The following is a 23823-nucleotide window of genomic DNA, read 5'->3' on the forward strand; positions in this document are numbered from 1 at the left end:
TTGTAACTCTTCTATGTCTTTGTTCAAATGTGTTCCTTGGTGTAGGATGTAAATGGGCTTTTCTTTGTCTGGCCAACAATTGACTCGCAATCGATGCAGTGACTATAAGCTGTATTTAAAAAAAGTGAGAGTAGCCACTGTGACATCACCCATTGGTTTGTGAACTACTGTTTTGAAGCCTTGAGTTTGGCAATTTGGCGGTTGTCATGTGGTTTTTGGAGCCAGAACTTACCATATTTGGATGATAGGATGAAGCTGTGGAAGAGGATAATAAGTTATCAGCTAATGCTAGCTAGCTTGGTTAGCATGATGCATTTGTAATTCAAGAGTGCCTACAACCGAACACTGAAAAAAGTCATTTTTAGGCGAACAAAATATTATAATTAACTTCCATGAACTGTAAACACACTGTGAAATGGTCAAAATATTAAGACACATTTTTTTATATCTAGTATCACTGAGCAAACAAAGGCCTTTTCTAAAAACGTGAATCAAGGTGTTGTCAGGCGTCCTATGTGCAAAACACTTTTTTCCCCCTTTTAAAAAAAAAAATGTATTTATTTATTTTGTTGGTGGGGAACAGTTTGCATTTCATATTGTTTTATTTTATATATTATTATTTACTTTAAAATGTAAATTTCTTGTGTATTAACAACCTAATAAAGATATTTGTTAAAAAAAGAAGTTTTAAGACAAAAGCACACTGTGTGATGGTAGCAACTTTTCAATCACTACATAGCGACGCCAAAAATACTGCTTCCATCCATTTGACTTCAAATGGGACAATAATTTGCAAAATGATTTGAATGAAATTTGAACTAGTGACAGAGACTATAAACCTGTTAGGGAAATATTTACTGAGATAATCAAATCATTCGAGAAGTAGAGTCATTTCTATACAATCAGACTTCTTTCTGAAACCAGCTGAGTCGCCCCCTGCTGGCCATTAGAAAGAATGATCACTTAAGCCACTGATGCATTGGTTTGGTCTGCCCTTGGTGGTGACCAGTTTTGGGCTGGTGTTCACGGAGCCTTACTACAAAAAAAGCTACTGAACTGATCTCAGGGGATTATTTTGTTACACATATTTTCCAGCTTTTGTTATTAAAAATCTTACTATATGTCAGTTAAAACAATCTTGGTGAATAGAGTAACTTAATTTCAATATTGATTGGCAGTACTAAACACAGACCAACTCATTATCTAAATGTAGTGTCTTATCTAATCTGTCAGTATGACACATTTTACACAGTGTTAGTCACCATTTCGTCTTTAAAGAGAAGAAGCTCATGACATAGTTAAGGCTTGCATCATGTCAAGGTTTTTTTTAAAAAGGTAAGCAGTGCCCAGTGTTTGATGATTCTGCTCATCCCCCAGAAAAGATCAAAGTAGTTGAGTGCTGTGTAGGCTATTATGCGCAGCGATTCTGCAAACCATGTGCCAGTGGGGCATAGATAAGCAAAGAAACAAAGGGCAGGATATAGTCTCTGTGAATGAGGCCATCTTTAAAGGCTCTTCTGAAGCTTTTTTAAAAAGCTTCACAGAGCCTCGTTGGTTTGCTAATCATAAGGAGTCAAGCTCAACAAAAAGTGGCAAAACAGTACAGAAACATTAAAGTAGCACTGTACATATGTGTCTAAATTTAGAGTCTTTCCTTATAGTGTATATAAATTATCATCATGAGAATACAAGGGGCTAATGAAGGATTATCTGACTCTTTGAACCCATCCTTTGCGTCATGTTAGACCCAGTAAAACAAAACTATTATCTCTGCAGCTAATCTGATATTTCACCTAATTATTGTGTTCTGCACTGTATCTCTGGCCCACTTCCTGTGTCATCATCACACTGTGATCACTTGTGCAAAGTAGGTCTTAATTAGAACTTCTTGGGACTTTGTAGAAGTGAGGCCTCAGCAGATGGTCTTCCCACCTGAGGGAGGTGAAAAAGGCATGCCTTCCTCAATCCCCTCGCCCTGCGTCCCCAGGCTGCCATCAATAGGAATTTTATCAGCATGGTCTCGACAGCCCTGCCACTGAGCACACATAATTTTCTCGCCAACACAGCCACTGAAAGGTGCCTCGTTGAAGGTGACTCCACCTCTGATGAAAAGCTGGGTGTGATGGCAGACACTATCTCCCAGGCAGGATTTAGACTGAAATGGTGGTTTGCTTTTTTTTTTTTTTTTTTATTTAACCTCGCAGTGGGGGGTTTTCCTGCCTCGGGAAAGGTGCAGCTATTCAGCTTTGTGTTAACAATTTCAGAGTACAAAAAATAACATGTCCTTTTTTTATTAAAGGTAGCACTAGCAATTGATAGAGCATTTACACACTGAACTATGGTATCCATGTCTCTCCCACACATGTCTAAAAATGGCACTTGGAAGAAGAAAAAAAAGATCCATTGGGGAAAAGGTTCACCAGCTACAGTTCATGAAGTTTCAAGCTGCAGTGGGTGGTTGTCTCTTGTGGGTCCAAACAGACACAGCAAGAGGTTAAAATGAGACTTTGTGGGCATATAGTGCACACAAGGGCTGCATCTCAACCACAAACTTCTTTTCACTGGCCTGACTTTTCCTTTTTGACAATTCCTGTTTCGTGTTGTGTGGAATCCAGAAAAAATATAAATGCATATGCTTTCTAAAATTCTTGTAATAAAGCATATACAATAAATATTACATGATGATAATCTCTTAGAATAGTAACTTCGATTTTGCCTTAGCACAAGTGACCTGTTTTTCCCATCACAACCAATTTTATGCTTTTTACATACACTGATTTTTGACAGAGACATCCTGAACACCGTCCTACTTGAAGAACTCTTTCACTGATGAATATGAATACCATTATGTTTAAATTGATGCAAGAACATGAACAGACGCATACATTAAATACTAATGCATTTCTTTGTTTGATCCCTAGAGAGGGTGTTATAATAAAATACTTGCCATTATGTTATGATGAATTCTTCTCTTCTCGCTCATTCAGAGAGATTTTATGCAAAATATATTCCTGTCTTGTAACAGTATGCAATTGATAAGAGTAGAGCTACAGTGATTATTTGACGAATTGATAAGTCAATCACAGAAAAATAATCACCAAATATCTTGATCGATTGTAATTTTTAATACAAAAATGGCAACAAAAGAAAAAGTTTTCAGCCTCTGAAATATGGAGATTTCCTGCTTTTCTCTGTTTTATATCATATTAACTAAAAATGTTTGTCATCATCTTGGACTTATCAGGTCGCTGTACATTCTCTCTACTGAGACAACCGTACTCTCTTTGGAAAAGGTATACTAAATGATGTCTTTTCAACATCATTTACTTCTTTTTCGCTTATGTTCAGTCTGTTTTACTATACCTAATTGTCTAAACTAATTTCTGTAAAGGGATGATTATGCAACAGAGCCCTGGTATGAATATTATCTGGTTATCCTTCTTGTATAAAATTTAAACAAAAGTCCAGCCATTGATAATACCCACAAAGGTGGAATGAATGTCCTGAGGAAGAACAAATACAGTAATGAGCCGACAAGTTTGAGAATCTATTCATTGCTGCAGATCACTGCCACCAGTACAAGCCGTGATAGAGACAGTAACTCAGTAATTTTGTCTGCTAAATAGTGATACTGCAGCTTTACTGGAGTATTTAGTTGTAGCTGACATCCTAGAAATACTTTATAAATGGTAGGACACACATGTTGGGAAGTTGCCAGTGGTCAAGTTAAATATTTCCTTTGAGGAAAGGGGCAGATTTCCTGTCTACAATGTTTCAAGAAAACCCCTTTCAAGAGCAAACTAAAAAGGCACTTTTCCACCTGTGATTCATGCTTTTGTGTTCAACTGCTGTATCATAACCACTTTTAGACGCTGAAGCCTCTGGGCTTAACCAAACACTTAAAGTGAACAAAACTGATCCTCCTGTTGGTTTCAGCACAATAAGGATTACCTAGTGGGCATCTCCAGTTTGTAGACAGTACTTGTGTTTACACTAGTGATAGCCTTGTTCAGGTTAAGATATGGTTAACTGTGGGTTTCCTTTTGTTGTTAAATATACCAATTAAAATATGATTCCTGCGCACTATATGATGATAATAGTAATTAAGGTTGGGCAGTATCGTTGTTAGGGTTGGGTATCATTCACATTCAAACCGATACTGATGACCTCTTCTTTCAGTCTGTCACCAGGGGCAAAGTGTTCTTCATCAGAAGGCTGCTGTGAATCTCAGAGAAGGTGTGCATGCAAGTGCTTTTAGCTTGTTGTTATATTGTCTTACATTATATTGCAACGAACGTTGTCTGTGTGTAGTTTTGAAAAGTGTAACACTTTAGCTATTGACTTGAGGTTGCAGGAGCAACATAGTCTCGCTTGCTTTTTTTTCACTGGCTCCACCACAAGAGTACAGAAACTTTATTGCAACCATGAATTATAGCGTAAAAGAGGTAGGGAACTTTCAGCATTGTATTTTCCCCAATCACAGCTAACATGCTGTGACAAAGTAATTTCTGTCTCAACCAGATGCACATTCAGGTACCGATTGATTTAACGTGAATTGGTTTGGACATAATTCGATCTCTACTCTTAGAAGTACAGAGTTTGCTTTGTTTTGTTTCTGAGACCGCAGGCAGGGGTGGGGGTAGGTTGGTGGATTGGGATTTGTATGTTAAGTGTATGTTGGGGGAACAGTGGGAGGGTAAGGGTGGGTTGTTGTCGGGGAGGAGGGTGGGAGAGGGGGTAAGTTTTGTTGTGCTATGTTCTTGTACACCATTGAGTGTCATGCTTGTTATTTCACATGTATCTGTTACTGAAAAGGTGTCAATAAAAAGTTGATCACAAAAAAAAAGTACAGAGTTTGGTACCCAACCCTAATCAAACCCTACAGTATGATGATTACTAACTGTCATTTTTTAAATTTATTTTACACAAATACAGTCAGATACAGAATACCACAATGCATGTTAGGAAGGTGTGACGGTTTAAAAAAAGTACACCACCCAAGCCTTTTGGTACTATAACAATTTAACATCATTAGTGTCAGTCAGTAAATCAATATTTCATATTTGCCAAGCTGCTTTTCTTGGTAACACCATTGACTGAGGGAAAATCTGTAAGAATATGATGATCATCTTTTGCCTCAGTGTCTGCATAATCAGATATGTTTCCGGATGAAAACATTCATTCTGGCAGTCAGTGCCTGTGTGGATTATTGTATTAGAAGTTATTCATAGCCAAGTTGTCTCACAAACATGACACTGTCATGGCTTTCCTCAAAAGCCTCCAGGGGATGTGTGGGATGGTTATGTCTTTCTTTAAAATTATACACTCTGAGGAATACTATTTAGTAGCTCCAGTAGCTGTGTTGCTACATTGAACAAGTTTAAAGGATTATGGATTGAGAATACACGAAAGACAGTGGGAATGCCGGTTGAAAGCTCACACAATGTGTTTCCATTCATTCCACCTTCCCTGATTCTGCCAGCCTCGAGCAGAGCCGTTCACACTGGGGAGAAGACTCTTAAAATAGAGATGGGGGGATAAGGAGTATGCATTTGCATTACCCTAAGAGAGCGACAGAGATGGAGAAAGAAAAAAGAGAACGGGGAAGGAGCTGTGTGGCCGTCTTACCCCTCTAGGGGGTAAAAACTCTCCGATAACATCCAGGCCATGGAACAAGGACACTTCTCCTTTCAAATGACTCACTGTGAGGGCAGCGCACACAGGAGTGCAGATTGGACCCCACTGGCAAAGCAAGCTGCATTTGACTGCTTCATCAAATCACAACAATGACGGAGAGACAGAAAGAGAGAGAGGCATATGTACGTATACACTCACCGGCCACTTTTTTGGGTAGATGTGGTCAACTGCTAGTTATCGGGAAATATCGAATATAATAGAAACATGTGGCAGCAACTCAATACATTTAGGCAGGTAGACAAGTCCAAGATGATCTGCTTAAGTTCAAACTGAGCATGCAAGAAAGGTGATTTTAGTGACTTTGAACACGGTATAGTTGTTGCTGGTCTGATTATTGAAACTACAATTACTGCATCACATATATATATATATATCTATATATATATAGATATATATATATCTATATATCTATATATATCACATATTGATTCATGGCCGCCAAATATTGATATATAGCATTCCGAAGGCTGGCAGGTCATCAGTATTTTTGCCATTTTTCGGAGGCCATAGCAGGCTCACTTTTACGAATATACTTGAGATACTGGTATCATATGAAACTGGAAGATCGGAGGAATCTATAGGCACCATGTACATCAGAGTCCTGTCAGGAAGTTGTCGAAACAATGGTGCTTTTTTATGTTTAATTAAAAAAATTCAGAGCAGTGAAGCTTAAAGTTGAGGAAAGAAAATGCTGCAGTTGTTGTCGTCCATACATGTTTGATATCAGTTAAGTTTAGTTTGACTGAATACTTTGTTTGTCAGTCTGTGGGTTTGACTTTCATTGTGGAGAAATAAAAAGACAGAAGTGAGATGAAGAGATGATCTTTTTTGACAATTCTTGATTGAATTTAATTTTGTGGACACAAAATGCAGATAAACAGTTAAATTGCAATATATTGTATCGCAATACTCACTATATCGCAAAAAGCTTAAAATCGCAATGATATCGTAACATGACTCAAGTATCGGGATAAAAACATATCGTGGGGCCTCTGCTGATTCACAACTCTGGTTCCACTGTTGTGCATTGCAACAGACAAAACTATTCCCACATCTGAAATAAAAACTTTTTAATTACAATAATCTTAGACAACAGTTAATACAATAACATCAAGTTATCTTATCGTCATCACAATATGTTTCCACCAAAAGTGACAAACACTGAATTATTATCAAGACCTTTACTCATACTAGTTTATGTCACTATGACATTGCATCCCAATCCTCCTGACACTCAGTATGTGTCTATGACAACGGGATGACGCTTTTGTTTTGGTGCATCAGCAGCTCAGAGAGGTTTTACAACCTGACATGATATTATTGCTGAGCCCAGAAAATAACATCCAGTTGAACTCTCCATGGCTACAGTAAGTGCACCTCTCCGCTGTCCAGAGAACACATCCATCTTCTGCTCCACAGATCACTGCTTGGTCATCTGAGACTGATGAATGTACAGTACATAAATGACATCACGCGCTGTCACACTGTGATAACAGATCTAAGCTTTTAACAATCGAGGCGGGTTCATGCCATATTAGCATCACTGTAAAATCACAAGCATATGAAGCCTTGGGGAGCTGAAAATGCCACTTAATCTCCCCAAAGACTAAACTGACCTCTAAAAAACATGAGCCACAGCGCTGACGCAGAGTAAATAATTGCATCACTCTCACTTATTGGAAACGCCTCTAATATTCTGGTAATTGCTTTGCTGCCTTATAGAAAACATAAATGTACATCTTATGGAAATGACTCTGACCCCTCTGGGATTAGTGAGGAAACGGTTTTCTTTTGCTGCAGCATATTGAGAAAAAGAGGGCAAGATAACAGTCCTTCTCTGCCCTTCCCAGTTCCATTAATTCCTGCATGTAGCTTTAAGAGCGTCTGACCCAGAATAATCACTGTTTTCAAGACGAGGTCAGCAGAGATGTACTGTACAGCTGAGACCGCCTCAAGACGGGAAGCTCTAAACAATTGAACCCAAACTACTGCTCCCTTTGTAAAAGAGAAGCTGTACAAGCTAAGATATATACTGAGGTTATTGGTGATTTATTACACGGGTTTAAAGTCATACAATACTTTGCAGACGAACAGATATAAGGGTTGTAATCCCTTGCTGAAGAGCAAAAAAGTGAAAAAGTTACATGCAAGCTCTGTCAGAGACGCTGGCTTCTTTCGAGTTTTGACAGAGTGACAGATTCTAAGCATGACTCACAAGGACTGATTTTCACCCAGGGTCACAACGGTGCCATATTACACTTTTGGGGCCAGAATCATAAATATGGATATGTATTCTTTCCCTCAGCATTATAAACCTGCATGTATGCCTGATTCTGTTTTACAAATCTTAATCATTGTGGAACTGGGTACATGTGCACGAGGCTCATTTCCACAACCACAGCGTGCTGTAAATTGTGGAAAAAATGCCCTTAAATAGCTGTTTTACATTAATTGTTGTGCCTGATGAGAAAAATGGCAATGACAGACTTAGTCTGAGTCTTTGAGGTTCTCAAACTAGAGTTGGGTCGATTGGCTGTTTTTGCAGTCCGGTGTATGAGCTTAAACCATTTTGATTTTTATGGGTGCAAAGCATTGCTCTTCATTTACTTTGTATTGAAAGAAAGTGCTTCCTTGACAATCTCGTTCTGTTAGCAAAATACAGAAAAAATGTCAAAGGCTGTTGTGAGGTAAAATGTACTACCAACAAGTTAACAAGAACCCAAAATAAATTTCATTTAACTAAAAAACATTAGCCTGCTAATAGCCAACTTGTCCTTTCTGGTAGACATAGAGTGCTAAAATAATCATATGATATGTTTTTGATATATGATATGATACATTTTGTTAGCGTTTCAGCCCATGGTTGTCTAAAGGATAACATTAAATATACTGAGTTGCAGGATCACACAGTTTCCCCATTGTCCTTTCTGATATCTAAAGTTGTATATGTCTGTATCCACTTTTGTCCTCCTAAAAGCAGGTTTGGCAGTTGATACCACACAGAGGCTTTTGGGCATTTTTCTTATTTTTGCTAGCGGGTGGAATTTTCAAGGTGGAACCGTCCTTTCAATACAAAGTCAATGGAGAGACTTTCTTGTTGTTTCGGCTTATTCAATGTTTAATGGTGGTTGGCACACCAGTTTAGAGGTGCATTACCGACGCCAAGTGAACTGGAGTCGCTACTCTCACATCAACTCTTGTTGATCTGTTATCTCACTCATAATATGCTCCTGAGAAGTTTAAGTGTACACCATCGTAAACCTGAAAGCCAGGGTTTAACCTGAAGGGTGCTTTGTTGCCTCTCCCAGTCCTTAGCTCTATCCCAAACGTTAACCCCAACCTTAAAATATGATCTGCAAAGTGGGCGTGATATGAATGTAATCTGTAAACAACGTAGACCAATTCTGTCCATACACATGCCCTTCTTGGACCATGTTTGGAGCTGTCTGTGAATAACAAACTGTCTCAGGACATGCTGACTGACTTTTAGAGTAATAAGTGTGTAGTGCCATTGACTGAGATTGATGGGGGATTAGATAAAAGACTTTAAGGCTTTAAATATTTAGGGATTGAGATTGACTACAGTCTTACATTTACTGATGGTGCAGCTTCTAAAGCCGAAAAGATTGCAACAGAAAATGAATTTTTTACAACAGTTTATTATGGATCGTCATGTCCTTTTTTATGAGTCAGAATGTCGAGGACTGCTATGAACTTTAGCACATTATAATAACAGTGAGTGTGATCGCTGGACTTGAAGAGGCATCAGTAACACGATTTTACAATGATCTAATCTGAAATATGATGCAAACTATGCATACACTTATAGCACACACCAAGCTGCATCCCAGGAGCAAAATACTGCAATAGAAAATCAAAACCATATATATTATTGATTTAAATAATTGTTTTCATGTATAATGTGTGTAACTTGATGATGGAACCAATAGGGCACCAGTTTTTCCATTGTTTAGAAATACACTGGAGGCCCTTTAGCGCACAAGACAATACATTTCTTCCTACAAACTCAATTTATTCATGTATTATGTGTTTAAATTTAACACTGCTGCTTCATTTTTCTGTGTGTATGTGTGGGGTAAAGCAGACGATGGAGCTGGGGACTTTTGGGACATTTAGATTATAGAGCCAAAGCGAGGCTCTTATGTTGCGCCGAGCTTGCACAGAGAAAAACTCTCAAGGGGAGTGAGGGAATATGTGGGAGCTTCAATTCTGCAAGCTCCAGAAGCACACTTACTCACACACACTCCCTGACCATTCTGCTCCCTTTAATACACCTGTCTCTCAGGTGTTCCTCCTCCTTTTACATTGTTCTCTAGGCACACTGAAAACAACAAACAAATAAAACCACGAAGGGGAGACAAAAAAAGCTCTGCATTATTTTAAGAATCGAACTTGGAGGTCTTGATGGATTATTTATAGCATAAAAACAATAATGATATTACTTATTTTTACCAGATATTAGCAAGTTTCAGAACCTGTCATCCTCTTTATCTGTTTACCTGGGGAACTGACTTCTGCTAAGACCTACTGGATTTGTAACAAACCTCATCACTGCATCCGAATTTGGATCTCTGAGTGTCTTCACAACTATTGGATGAAAACTGTAGGGTTATAACTGCACACAGAATTCAAAGTCACGGTTTGGTATGAGTTTGGTTCAGCGGGGAAACAAAACAACAAATGCATTAGAGCGTGTCCATGTAGAATTTTCCTTGGCAGAAAAAGCGCTGGGGAGTGATTCATTGCAATGGCTCATAAAAAGAAGCACTGATAAACAAGGTTTTTTTTCTATGACAACAACATTAACGCTAGGTTGTCAGCTAACTTAAGAAGCTAACAACAAACTTACCAGAGCATGTGAACTGAGCAAAGTGTCGCCTTATCTCCCACTACATTACGCAACTATATCACTCCGGTATCGCTCACACCATGAGTTTGAAGCATGCCCAAACCCGAACTAGAACACATGTGTATTGCGCGCCCACACTATATACTTTTTTGGATCGAGCATTTGAGTAAAATCCGAATTAAATGTGAAGCGATCCTGAGCGGAGGAGTGGAGGGACTGAACAGCTCCTTGTATGAGATTCTGACTGGAAAAAGAGCAATAGTAATGAGCCTATCAGAAAAAGGTCACAGATTTTCAACTAAGTCAGAGCACTCTGAAAATAGACGCTGTTTCTTTAGCAGTCGCATGCACTCTCTCCTCATTGGAATTCATTCCATTTTATTTACAGACAGTAGGGCAAGTGTCAAAGATAAACTAATTCTCTTTCAAAAGAACATTTCAGAAACTTCTGTATAACATTGTACGAACACCAACAAAGACTTTCAACAGAAAGGCAACAGGTCACAACAGGCTATCAAACTGAAAAACATCTCTTATGCTTTGAAAATAAAAATGAATTGAAAAATGAAAAACTAAAACATTTAACATGATACCAATGTAAATGCCAGTTGTTCAGTGATTGTTGAATCCCATTATGCCTGTCTAAAAGTTGCTTAAAGCATCGGGGATAAGAGGTCAGGCTGTCTGGGTGCCATCAAATGAGCGTTAACCTGTGCTGTATGTGTTTCCACTCATAGACTTGTGATGATATAGCTGACCAGGAACCAGGCAGACAGGTCTTCCAAATCTGACATTTCATTTGATTGACTCACACGCCAATCCACATACAGCTAAAAGCTTCTGGTTGAAACATATATGTAGTCTGTGTGCAGCTGCATGCACCTATACCATGACGGTTCAAGCTGAATTCATGAAGCCATTACAGTCCTAATAAAGAGCATTTTAGGGCTTGCCATTTGAATTTTTATCTTTGTACAACATAAAACAAATACAATGGAAAGATAATATGCTCTTATATTGTTATTCATAAACTCTCAGGTTATGAGGACATTACTTATATTTATCTCATACAAAAGAAGGTGCACGGATCAAATAAATACTGATGTAGCAACTCTACAAGTAATTGTTATTCAAAGTGGACAGAGTGGAAGTATTAACTGACGCTATGGTGTCACATAAAGTTATCCTGATCTCACCACCTCATTACCCTTCCACGCTGTAATGCATTGATCACTGAAAGCTGACAGGAAGATCAGAGCTACAGTACAATGTAATCTAAGTGTCTCTTGAGAGGTAATGCCTAAATTGACTGGAATCATCTCCACTTGCATGCGGAAATAAAAATCTACACGGGGGAGTAAATCCACACTGGGGAGTGTAATCGTGCGTACAATTTGAAAGAAACACCCAACTGTCATTAAATATACAGCCATTATAAAAGCTGAACTTCTCAGAGAAATGTGTTTTTCATATGAGAAATATGACAGAGCTGCCTTTCCAGTCCAATAAACTCAATAAACTGTTAATGATAAAGCAAATTGAAAATGTCAGAAGGTATACAAAATGCTGAAAGGACTCTCTGCAACTTTGATGAATGGGGCTGCATATTGGATATTTATGAATTATGAAGCTACATGGCTTCTTCCATTATTCTATTTAAAAGTCATTTTTACCGGCAGCTGGCTCACAGTCCTGGGCACAAAAGAATGTGTTATGTTACTGAAGGCAAACTTTAGCACACTGTTTAAGTAGTGCTTCACATATTGTCACTCTAAGGAAAGCACTTACCCTAATTCATCACAGTTGTCTGCAGGCCTACATGTGTGTTAATAAGGTACTGTGTATGGGAGGAAAAATTGCTTTCAAATAACATTCACACACACACACACACACAGTACGGCATGCAGAGCATTAGGACTTCTCTGTAGACATCAGCACCTTTCTTATCCACCATAATTCTCACAGACAGTATCATATTGTGGCAGCAGCTCAAAATGGACCATTCCCAAAATGCTCTATTGTTATTTTAATCCAGTTCTGCTCATTTTTTCCCTTTGCTTGGCACTTTTTTCACTCTCTCTTCTCCCATTGTGCAGAGCACTTTTCAGGGATGAGGCTCCAGCAGCCTTTTTTATTTGTGAGAGAAGATCACGGGGGTGGCAGATTCTGCAGGTTTAGGGCCGAAAGCTCACACCAGACAAACCATGTGTTTTTAAATTCCCATTTTTATATGCCTACATGTTACTTTGGCAGCACTTCAGACACAAATCAAATGCATTATATAGTTATCAACCTTGCAACCCATTCATAATTGCTTAAAGGTGCTATAATATATTTTTTTACAATAATAATAACGATGAACACAATGTGAATATTTATGGCAGCAACACCCTCAATAAAGTATAATTCATATTACAATGAAATCATTCATATTATATTAAATATCATATATCATCCCCATTCTGTTTACTAAATTGTTCAATTATTATTTGTTATTTTTTGTTGTTTTGTTGTTGTGTACACTGTACGGTGACCTTGAGTGATAAGAAAGGTGTCTATAAATAAAATGTAATCAATTCATTGTTAGCTTTTTATGTCTTTAGTTTGTAGATAGAATAAAACAAATAATATCTGCAGTCATATTATTCAATAACCATATAAAATAAAAAATGTTTAATAAGTACATGCGTAATTATTATGGTATGGTATGTTTCTTGGTTACTTATTATAAGGATATTTTGTTCAGCCCCCCTGTGACCCCTAGTTAGCATAAGTGGTTATGGATAATGCCTGATATTTTTTTTCTTTTCATTGTAGACAAGAGATAAGAGCATGTAAAGTAAGGTAACGTTCGTCCCTTTTCAGCTGGCAATATCTTGCTTATGCCATGGTCTCTTGCAACAACAACAAAATAAAGACTTCTTCCAACTTATATGTTTGCAATTAAAATCTACACAAAAAAATGTAAAGCCATAACTGACTTTTCCTGGTAACACCTGAGGGTTTGACTAATGCCTAACACAATCATTACCATCCCAATTAAGGTTCTTAAGCAATGAAAATGCTGTTCCCTGCTCCAGTAAACAGGACGAACCTTTAGCTCAGCTCTGAGCCAGACAGTTGACAAACAGTATAATTTGACAGTTAGTTTAACACCTAGATCAGAGGGCCAGTGTACTTCTTCCAGCCTGTGTGTTACAGTCTCCGTCCTGTGGGGACAAGCCACTGAAGGACTACACTCCTAGTCTTGTAAATAACTGCAATAAATTTTAAACGGAGGCTCTGACTGTGTCCCTGTTGCTATGGTTACTGATTTTAGATACTGGCTGACAGTATTTAGCCAGTGCATTAATTTAACACAGTGAACAGACAGTTTCACTGGAAGTACTTAGTATGTGTTGTGTCCATTGTCAGGAATTCATGTCAACACTGCAGCCAGTCAGAATCCAATATTCACCATGACCATGGTATAATTCATCTTAATATATTACATACTTGGTACAGCACAGTTAAAATAATCATAAGCCACTATTTACCAAGCTCATACATCACTTGTATGAACAGGGTCTGAAAGAAAAATCACCAAATACTTTATCAGTGTTGCTCTTAGAAACCAACTCATGACATTTTCTAACATAATGATGATATCATTAACCTCTGATTATAATGTGTTGGGGTGATTTATGGCTTTAGGAACAACACTTAAGTGCTGCACATTTCACTCCAGACTTTACATGCATGCAGCTGATACTCAAGCAAACAACAATTTGCCCCTAGTTGTTGGTTGTATTTGAGGTGCATTTGTAGAAATATTTGCATATCATGCACTACAGCTGAAGCCTGAAGCTGAACCCTCCGTCCACTACAAGTTGGAGCTGTGATACCTCCAAGTCTCTATCTGCAGCCTGTTGAATATGCAATGCCTTTGTTGGAGCTGAAGAGGGCTGTGTGCTCAAGCTCTCAGACTAAGCGACAGGGCAAATACAACCCAGCATGTATATGTATATACACACACACACACACACGCACACACACACACACACACACACACACACACACACACACACACACACACACACACACACATATGGTTCTTTGGTGGCAAACTCTATTGCCAAGATACACAAGAACAAAATCTCTTATTCCCCCTTTGTTGTGTTTCTAATTTGTTGATTATGTTAAATCCTCCTAGATACTGATTCAACTAAATAACGTGCTGCTGAGTTTGATAAGCGTTGAGACTGGCCAGGTGTTCACAAGCACTGCTCACATCTCCCGCTGATCAACAACAAAATAAGTTTAGTTTTAATTTGACTCATACAAACAATATCACCTTTTACATCAAGCATTCCACCCCCAATTTAAGTGTGATCTTTGACGATCAATCCGTCAAATCAAGCAATTTACACGGTCGCCCATAAAGTTGGAATAAAATATTTTTTACCTCTTTCCATGAAATGTTTGTGACAATGTGATTTCTCTTCACAGATAAAGTGTATGTCTTCTCATAAACGAATCAAGCATATCTTAAAAAAGTCATCCATGCCTTTATCTTGTCATGTCTGAATTAGAGTAAGTCCCTGTTTTTGGGGTTTAGCCAAAAGGACATCTCCCCTCGCCAGCTGACTATATCACTCTCATCTTCACAATGCTACACTGGCTACTAGTATGATATAGAACTGATTTTGAAGTTTTACTAAGAACTTTTAAAGCCCTATATGGCCTTGCTCATGTACCTACATCATAGATTTACTGGCGGTTGAGTCACTACCTGCAGCAGAGACCATGGGAAAAAGTTGAGTCATACACTTCCAGAGACTGTTAATGAGGCATATTTCTAAGAACCAATGCACATCATGGCAGTCAAACATCAGTGCATGATACATAAACACACAAGAGCACTGTTTTCTTACTGCGTCACAATATCTTGACTTGCCCGTATCGCTTTGTACCACTGAGAACTACGACTTGGCACTGACCTGGCATGATGCATTCAAGTACATATTCTAAAGCAAAACTGAATACCTGAGAGCTTAACTGGATGTGACTGTATTTCCTTATATTCTGAAACCTTGAATGGTGGTGCTTTCACCTGTGCTTCCCTTTACATAAATCAAGACATTTCCACCATAAATTGATGCAGAAGAGGGAAAAAATGCTGCATCCAATACCCTTATCTATTGCACCTTTGTGTTTTATTTTACATAATTTAAGACATTTCTGCCAGAGATTGATGCATCACAATTCACCAGAATGCAGAAAATGAAGTATTGTTTAAACACTTCATCCCTCCACCCACCCAGAGCCCTCCCCCACAAAACAAATCCCTATTTAACTCCGGTCTATAAGCAACACGTATAACCTTTATCAGAACATGAACTATTACCTGAGATACTTTGAACATGTAAACAAAGTAGGTGACTCCTCCAGAGGTCAAAAACATTGGCGGGGAGAATCATCTTTGCAGATACACAATCTTCTGTTTTGACCTTTTATTTTTGGAGATTTGCCCGTGTGCTACAGTGTAGTACGTGTCTTCCACTGGACTTCTATAATACATTTCACCTCATCATATCTTTACCTGAAAAATGCACTGGAATTATCTCTATGCGTTGGTTATGTTTTTTCTAATATCAGCTGCATGTGGCTGTGTTGCTTTGAAAAATACAGGCTGTGAGGTGTAGGAGTTAAGCTCTCCTCAGTAGATATTCTGTATTAGGGAGATAAATACCACAGTTGGCTCTCCAAAGAGTTCCAGAGATTTATGGATTGCTTCTGTGCAGCAGGCCTCTGGGAGGAAAATATTCAACAAAAATCTTCCAAATGTTTTGGTACTGTGCAACACACATACACACACCATATCCATGTCTGTAAGGTTAAGTTGCTGCTATAGTTGTAGTGTAAGAAATATTGTTGCATTTCTGAGTTAGGAACATAATTCAAAAAGGAAAACAAACAAAAACCAAAAAGGGTGGGGTCGGGTGTGAATGTGTGTGGTTTGAGGGGGTCTAAGATGCAACAGCTAAGGGTGTTGTATCATCCCATTAATTACTCCAGCTGCATAATGTCCTCCACTACGAAGTACATGACCCACATGCTCAGGAAGATAAGCAGGGCCGTAAAGAGCATGGGAACAGGGTGAAAAAGGGGGAGAGAAAAAGAATCAGATGAACAGGACAATGCTCCAATCAACTCAGCCCCTCACTGTTTTTATTTCAGTCCATGTCTCAATCCACATCAATTACCACCAAGTCTCTGGAAACAAAATAAGGTGGGGGGGACTTTATTTTGTTCATTTATGAAGTATTTTAGTGGAAATGGGCCCGCTGAGAGGCGCCCCCACCGCGCCCAGAGAAGACCAGTTGGTGGGGAAGGGCCATGATGGATAAATCTGATCCTTTGTAGAGGCAGTATTGATCCGGAAAAAGCTCACTACATGAATCAAGTATGAGCTCTGTGCTGTTAGTTCCTTCACTCTGTGGGATGGATGTGCTTCTGTGCAACAAAACTACACACTTTCTCATGTAGCCCAAATTGGACAAGCTGGTCATTAAACCCAATCAGGCTGAGGGGCTGCTGGCACTTTGATGGGAATTTGAACTTGAGTGTCATGAGATCTGAATGGTGGGATTTTAGTTTAGGAAGAGAGCAGTGTCATTGTATGTGAGCAGTGTCCCAAATGGCTCATCTGTGAGTTTAAAGTAAACTGAACAATATACAGCCAGATACTTGCCATATTTAGCCTTGATTCCCAATTCTCAAATAGGCCTGTCACAATAATAATTTTATTTTATTAGTTTTATCCAATATTAATATTTTCAATAATTTAAAGTTCATTGGTCTTTGAAAGTGTACTTGTATATTGTACAATTAGGGATGTACATTTTGAGAAATTTCTTTAACCGTTGGTCGATAGTCTTAATAATCTCTTATCTATTAATCCATAATAAATTATGAATGGCATTTTTTAATAAGAAAACTGTTAATCACTGACATGACCGATGTTCAACACACTGTATTCTACAGTAGGAGTTTAAAGAACTGATATAAACTAAGTAGTAAACTAAGTAACACAAAATAATGACTTAGATTAGATCAGACTGACGTTAGATGCGCTGGACAGAACAAGGACTTCCGCTTGACTGGTTTTATTTAAAATAATCTGCATACCTGCTACATACATGACTGATTAATGTGTTGTTCACTGTTGCTAATGGTAGCCCAGCTGCTCAGCTGGAACGATGTCCCGGGGACAACTGCCGCTCCTACCTTTCTGTCTGTTTACTGCTGCCGATAAAATGCATTTATACTGAAAGCAGGGTAGTGTCCAATTCAGATAACTAAAGTGCACAGCAGCCAAAAAACAACTTTGTAGAATTTTTACAACTTTCTGCTCAGTATGTACAACGAAGCACGCTGCAACTTTTTTGTTGGAGGGCAGTGAGGTGTCTTTGTTTTACTGTTGGTGTGGCCCTTTCAGGTGCTGCTCACCAAACACCCATGTAGCCTAATCTCCTTAAAAAGTAAGAGGGTCCACCTAGTGGCGCGGCTGCATACACCATGTGTTCATCTTCTCCTGCATTATCGACCATGAATTTGTAATCGTTTCAGTTATTAATGCTAACCAATAATTGATTAATCACGGACACCCCTATGTGCTATTATACAATCATTATGATAGTGACCTTAAATGACAATAATATTGTTTATCGCAATTATTTCTGGGACTTTGTATCATCCAACTAAAGAAGATATCATTTCAGGCCTATGCTCAAATGATCATCATTCATTTGTTTAAATTAACAATTTCTTAAGTTATAAATCTGTTAAACCTGCACCAAAACATGCCTTAAGAAGCAGTTAGCCCACCTCTGTCCAACATTTAGCTTTGTATGTTTTTAATGGAGAGATTTACTGTCCCATGATGGTCTAAATCCTGTTTCACAGGATTTTCAAGTCCAAAAGAACAAGTAACAGCCTTGAAATCCTCGTCATTTCAAACTTATAATAAACAACTTTGGCCAACAGAGCATTATTCAAGAATTTTAGTGTTTCTGGTTTCTGGTTTAAACTCCAATCCTTTCATTTTAAGCATCCACTATGCTGTTATGTGTCATGGAGGGGAAATTAACTTTACAGTGGTTATGGTCCCATTCTGGCTCGGTCTCTTCTCAACTGATTGTTATGCCAGGCAGTCAGTGATGAGACATTTATGGTTCATTCTCTCTCTTTCTCTTGTCTTTCTCTCTTGGTTGTATTTCCAGTATGGTTCAGATGAACCAGCATCCATGTCTGTTTTGTCTCTTCCACTATTTCACAGGGACAACCTGTTCTGGTCCTTCTGGATTTAACAGACTGCTGAGCATGGGGTGTTTACGACATGCACACACACACACACACACACACACACACACACACACACACACACACACACACACACACACACACACACACACACACACACACACACACACACACACACACACACGCAGACACACACACACACACACACACACACATCTCCAGAGGATAGGATCTCAGAGAAGCAACACAGCCTATTTCACTGCAAATTAGGTTAATCACGCTCCAGAGAGGCCCAGTTAATAACCCTCATAGAGGCTATTAAGATGGCACCTAAATCACAGGAATATGTGAAAATCTGATGGACCCTCTCACAGTAATGCCACGTTTAGCCCAGGAGTTGTTGGTAGAGCAAGTGAGGACGACGACTGGTCATACACCCTAAGCAGCTTTAGACTGATTATGTTGTGCAAGAGCAATTGTTTCTCAGTAAAGAAAACACCTCAGCGTAAAGTATAATATATTAGGGACCCTGTGTTTCATTAAGCCGGCGATATTTAACAGAATTAGACTATTACTCAGATACAAAACTGTTTTTTAAGCAGCAATAAGCCACAGAATACTAAACACATGATCAACAGCAATGTAAATACACGTCATTTCATTAAAAGCCACCTTCTCTTTTTTCACCAGTTACTCAACATATCATCCTATCACCATTAATTACAAGAATGTTTCCAGGCTGGAAAAAAGCTAGACGCGTGTAGGAACAGTCATCTGTACTTAACAATTCTGTCCACTTGCCGGCAAAGTGGAAACTGACAAATGATGCCCTCCTGAAAGGCAACCGGTGTCTCAAGCGGTAATATTTTCCAGTTGCAGTGAGCCGAGGCCCTGATAGCATCTCCGGTACCTCAGCGCCTTGAGAGCTCACCACAGGGAACCTAAAACTGTGACGTTCATGAAAGATTGAGCCCGGAGATGCCAAACGTAGGAGAGATGAATCCCTGCTGGTAAACCCTCAAGTGAGACACTCTCTGGTTGGAGCTTGTTATAATTCTGTACCATTACGAGAACTACATTTATCTTCTTGGAGATACTAAAGTTTCAGAAAGCCATTACTTTGACTGAAAAGTGTCTTGTTTAAGTGGCAATCCCACATGTGCTTTTAGTCAAGCTAACAAGACATATTGGTGTAATGCATCTTCCTACTGGCACTTTTTTTTCCTTTCCATTTGCATCCTGAGTGATAGTTTTATGCTTTGGTAGTTAATGCTAAAGGAAGAATTTAATTACACACTCTTTCCCAGCCGATAAACAAAGCTCTTGCTATTGCCAATGTTTTACAGGTGTGTGTTTTAATTAAGATAAAGCAATTTTCCAATGTTAGTGGTGATTTTTACTTAGTTTTGTTACTCCAAAGTTGACAGTGTTCTACAGTAACAACAAACTGATTTCAAGTACTGACACCACGAGTCGATCAACAGAAAATTAATTAACCACAATTTTGACCATTATTTTAAGTTATTTCTGAAGCGAAAGTGTGATTCACTTGTTGATTCCAGCTTCACAATTATGATTTTTCTTTTTGAAAATATCATTGCAAACTGAATATTTTTTAACTGCTGGTTAGACAAAATAAATCATTTCAAGACATAAACATTATGACCAAATTGACGTCAAAAAGATGTAGATTGTGGTGAAGTTATGTAGGACATTTTTTACTATATAATAATTTGATTAATTGATCTTATTAAAATTAATTCATCCTCAATTTCACTGTTAAGGAAATTAGCAATCTTAAGCACATATTGATTATTTAATGACAATTTCCTTGGAGTGATTATTTGACTTACATAATTTTGTGAAATGAGACCATCATCATACCACTACAGTCTTTAAACGATGATACTGAATAATCACACAATGTCTTAATGAGACAGTTTGCCCAGCTTACATAAAGAGTAACTACAGTGGCTGTCTTTAAAAATCCTTGCTTTTAATCTAGTAAGGAATCTATCCATCAATCCTCCTCTGTAGGTTTGCTAAAGTCAGTGCTGTTGCATTTACGCCCACATATCAAGCTTCTGTAGGTGGTCTGTTCTTTGTCTGTTCCAACAGGTACAGAAGCTTCCTCTGCACATGCTCACTGCCCATTTCTTCATGTGTTTCTTGTTATTCAAATGAAAAAATCTAATAAACACATCCCTTACTGGATGCATGGCTTTATCCCAGTATTGCCATCACTATCTGATAATAAATAAAAATCACAGACAATAGAGGCTTCTAGCCTGTGATGACAAACAATGTGGAACATGGTGATTTACTACAAATAACAAGTCCATAGCAGCAGTTCCCGCTCATCCCACATCCCATTTTGACATTCCATATAATAAGAGCAAGCGAGATGGAGATTTCTGACGATGGAAATTGGTTTCTCTGTGCCTCTGACCGATCCATACTGAGATATGAGACATGAATACATTTTTATTTCATCGTCTTATACAACTGCTCTGTCTACGGGCGTGCACTGCCATTACCCAGCGAGGTCAGTCCCTAAGATGTACAGTGTGTGTCATGCATAATAAATGCTTGGCTGCAAATGGGCAGGAATTAAGAGCCACCGGTGGGAATGAGATCCAGCAGGTGGCAAGAGAATCCCACCACTGGCAGGTTCGGTCTCATTTCACAGCGTGTCATTACCTCTAAACCCATTTTACAGCAAATGAATGAGCTCAATTTTAGCTTTTGTTTGCAGACTCCCTAAACTGAGTGAAAGTCAGAACACTTGTCTCCATACTGACTCAGTTAAGGGGTATAAAAATGCGTAATGACAACAAGGAGAGTTATTATTTTGTTGTATGACTGCTAGAAAACATTTTAATATGAGTGGATGTTGTTGGGATGAATGAGGTGCCTCTCCATCCAGATGCCATCCTCTCCTCCAGCTTCTCAACACATCCACCCACTACTTTCATATTTATTAGACTTCCAAATGCGAAAATATATCTTTTTTTGTGTCACTGACTAATTAATGACTTTATTAATACTATGTTTCTATGACAGCGCGTCCATGTGTTTGGAGGAGCTGACAGACCTAACCTTGAGGCTGTGTGTGCGCGTGCATCCACACGCGTGTGTTTCGAGCGCGCGCGCGTGTCTGTGAATGTATGTGTGTTGGTTTGCGCCGTACTGTTGGCGACCCCCAGCGTACAGGATGTGAAATTTTCATCGTCATATTCTTCAATTTAAAACATCAGAAAACATATGCATATAAAGCCACCGCCTCGGTTGTCAACACTACAGCGGAAAATAGTCGTTTTTTTGAAAGAACTTTGGTGCAGCAAAAGCCTACGTTAGTGTATTTTTTTCACACACCTACTGAAACACAGCCTGTAATCCATTTATCAATTCCAGCAGACTCTCCTAACTTGCAGTGGCGTAGATTAAAAAACTAAGACATGTTGTCGAACAGCGGTGTCAAATGTGAAACATGATTAAAAAAAAACATGTACGTTTTTCGGTTTCCCTGAGCATCTTCACATTACAGTGTGATTGATATAATATAAAAATGAATGTTCATGTCTTACCTGCGCGCAACACTCCGTTTTATCCACATTTTTCTCGACTGCCGAATCCGACTCAGTCCTCCAGGTATCCTCCCATTTAGATGGGTTTCCTCCAAAGTCGACAATAGCTGATGAAAACACTCAAGTGACGGACCTTACTCCGGCTGTCAGTAACGCAACCATTATTTAAGCCATATCCTCCAACGTTGCGCACATCAAATTCCTCCAAAAAACGCTCACAAATCCCACTCAAAATACCACAACACAAGTCAGGTCTCTGTTAAGTTGTTCGACAACTGTTCTTTTGGCGATAACCTCCCTCAGGTAAAAGGGAGAGGGGTCCGCGCGTGCAGGCGGACAGGTGAGCGGGAAACCGACAGAGGTACCCTCAAACTTTGCCTTCACCGAAATCTTTCATATCCCCCCACCGACTGTAGAGACAAACATGTAAGGTGCGGAGAGCAGAAAACAAGGCATGTAGTTGGCATCGTCGTCGCTGAAAAATGACAGCGCACCTTCTCCTACATTGTTGAAAGGGAAGGTAAACGTCCAAAAAAAAATTGATGGTGGAAGATGTTCGCTTCTCTCAAGCACGGAGGAGACAAGTCACCGCTGGCAGGGGGTCCTCATTATCTACTCACATATCTGGGGGTGTTGAGCAGTGCGGAGGGGCTTAGAGATAAAGTAAGAAAGAAAAAAAATAGGTGCAACTGAAAAAAGGAAGAGGGGAGACGACGGAGAAGGAGAATCCTGGAGGTTGAGAGTTGTTTCGGAGGAGTTGGAGAGAGGGGGAATGAGAGTTTGTCTTCAGAGAGGAGAGGAGGCTGGTCCGTCTCCTGCTGCTTCTCTTCTCTCAGACTGACGAACGACCTGCCTGCTGAGCCCCACGCTGCCGTGACGTCATTTTAAAGCCAAATATGTCATGTGCTGGAGTGTCTCAAGTCATATGGGTGGAGTGTCTCGCGTCACGTCAATCTTATGGACTCATGGGTGCCAGATTAGGCGAGCAAGACGAGCTGCAGCACTGTCCAGTAAAGCGTATGCACGGATTGTCATATCAGTGAAGAGTTAAAATGCATAGAAATTGCTGGAAATACATTTGGAAAACATACAGGATTACTTCAAGTCACGTCAGCTGGTAATCAGCACCACTATTCTGATAATGAATGATGCAACCTTTTCTTTTGGCATCCCACGCTCCTGACAATTTGTGCATGATCTGTGCTCTTGCTTAAAGTCAAATTTGGATTAATTTAACATAAAGCAGAATACAGGTGCATCTCAATAAATTAGAATATCATAGATATGTTTATTTATGTCAGTAATTCAATTAAAACTACACACAGAATGAAACATTTCATGTCTTAATTTATTTAATTTCTTTAA

General features: G+C 38.9%; 1 protein-coding gene across 1 annotated transcript in view; it reads right to left on the reverse strand.

Annotated features, from left to right (window-relative positions):
* ajap1 (adherens junctions associated protein 1) overlaps positions 1–23274 on the reverse strand; it is a 63563-nt gene extending 40289 nt beyond the window's left edge. The window contains exon 1 of the mRNA XM_059332936.1: positions 22459–23274. Within this exon, the coding sequence (XP_059188919.1) occupies positions 22459–22487 (29 nt within the window). The 5' untranslated portion in view covers positions 22488–23274. The remainder of the gene's footprint in view (positions 1–22458) is intronic.
* Positions 23275–23823: the final 549 nt, after the last annotated feature.

This window comes from Centropristis striata, chromosome 5, assembly GCF_030273125.1.
Source record: "Centropristis striata isolate RG_2023a ecotype Rhode Island chromosome 5, C.striata_1.0, whole genome shotgun sequence".
NCBI classification, from domain to species: Eukaryota; Metazoa; Chordata; class Actinopteri; order Perciformes; family Serranidae; genus Centropristis; species Centropristis striata.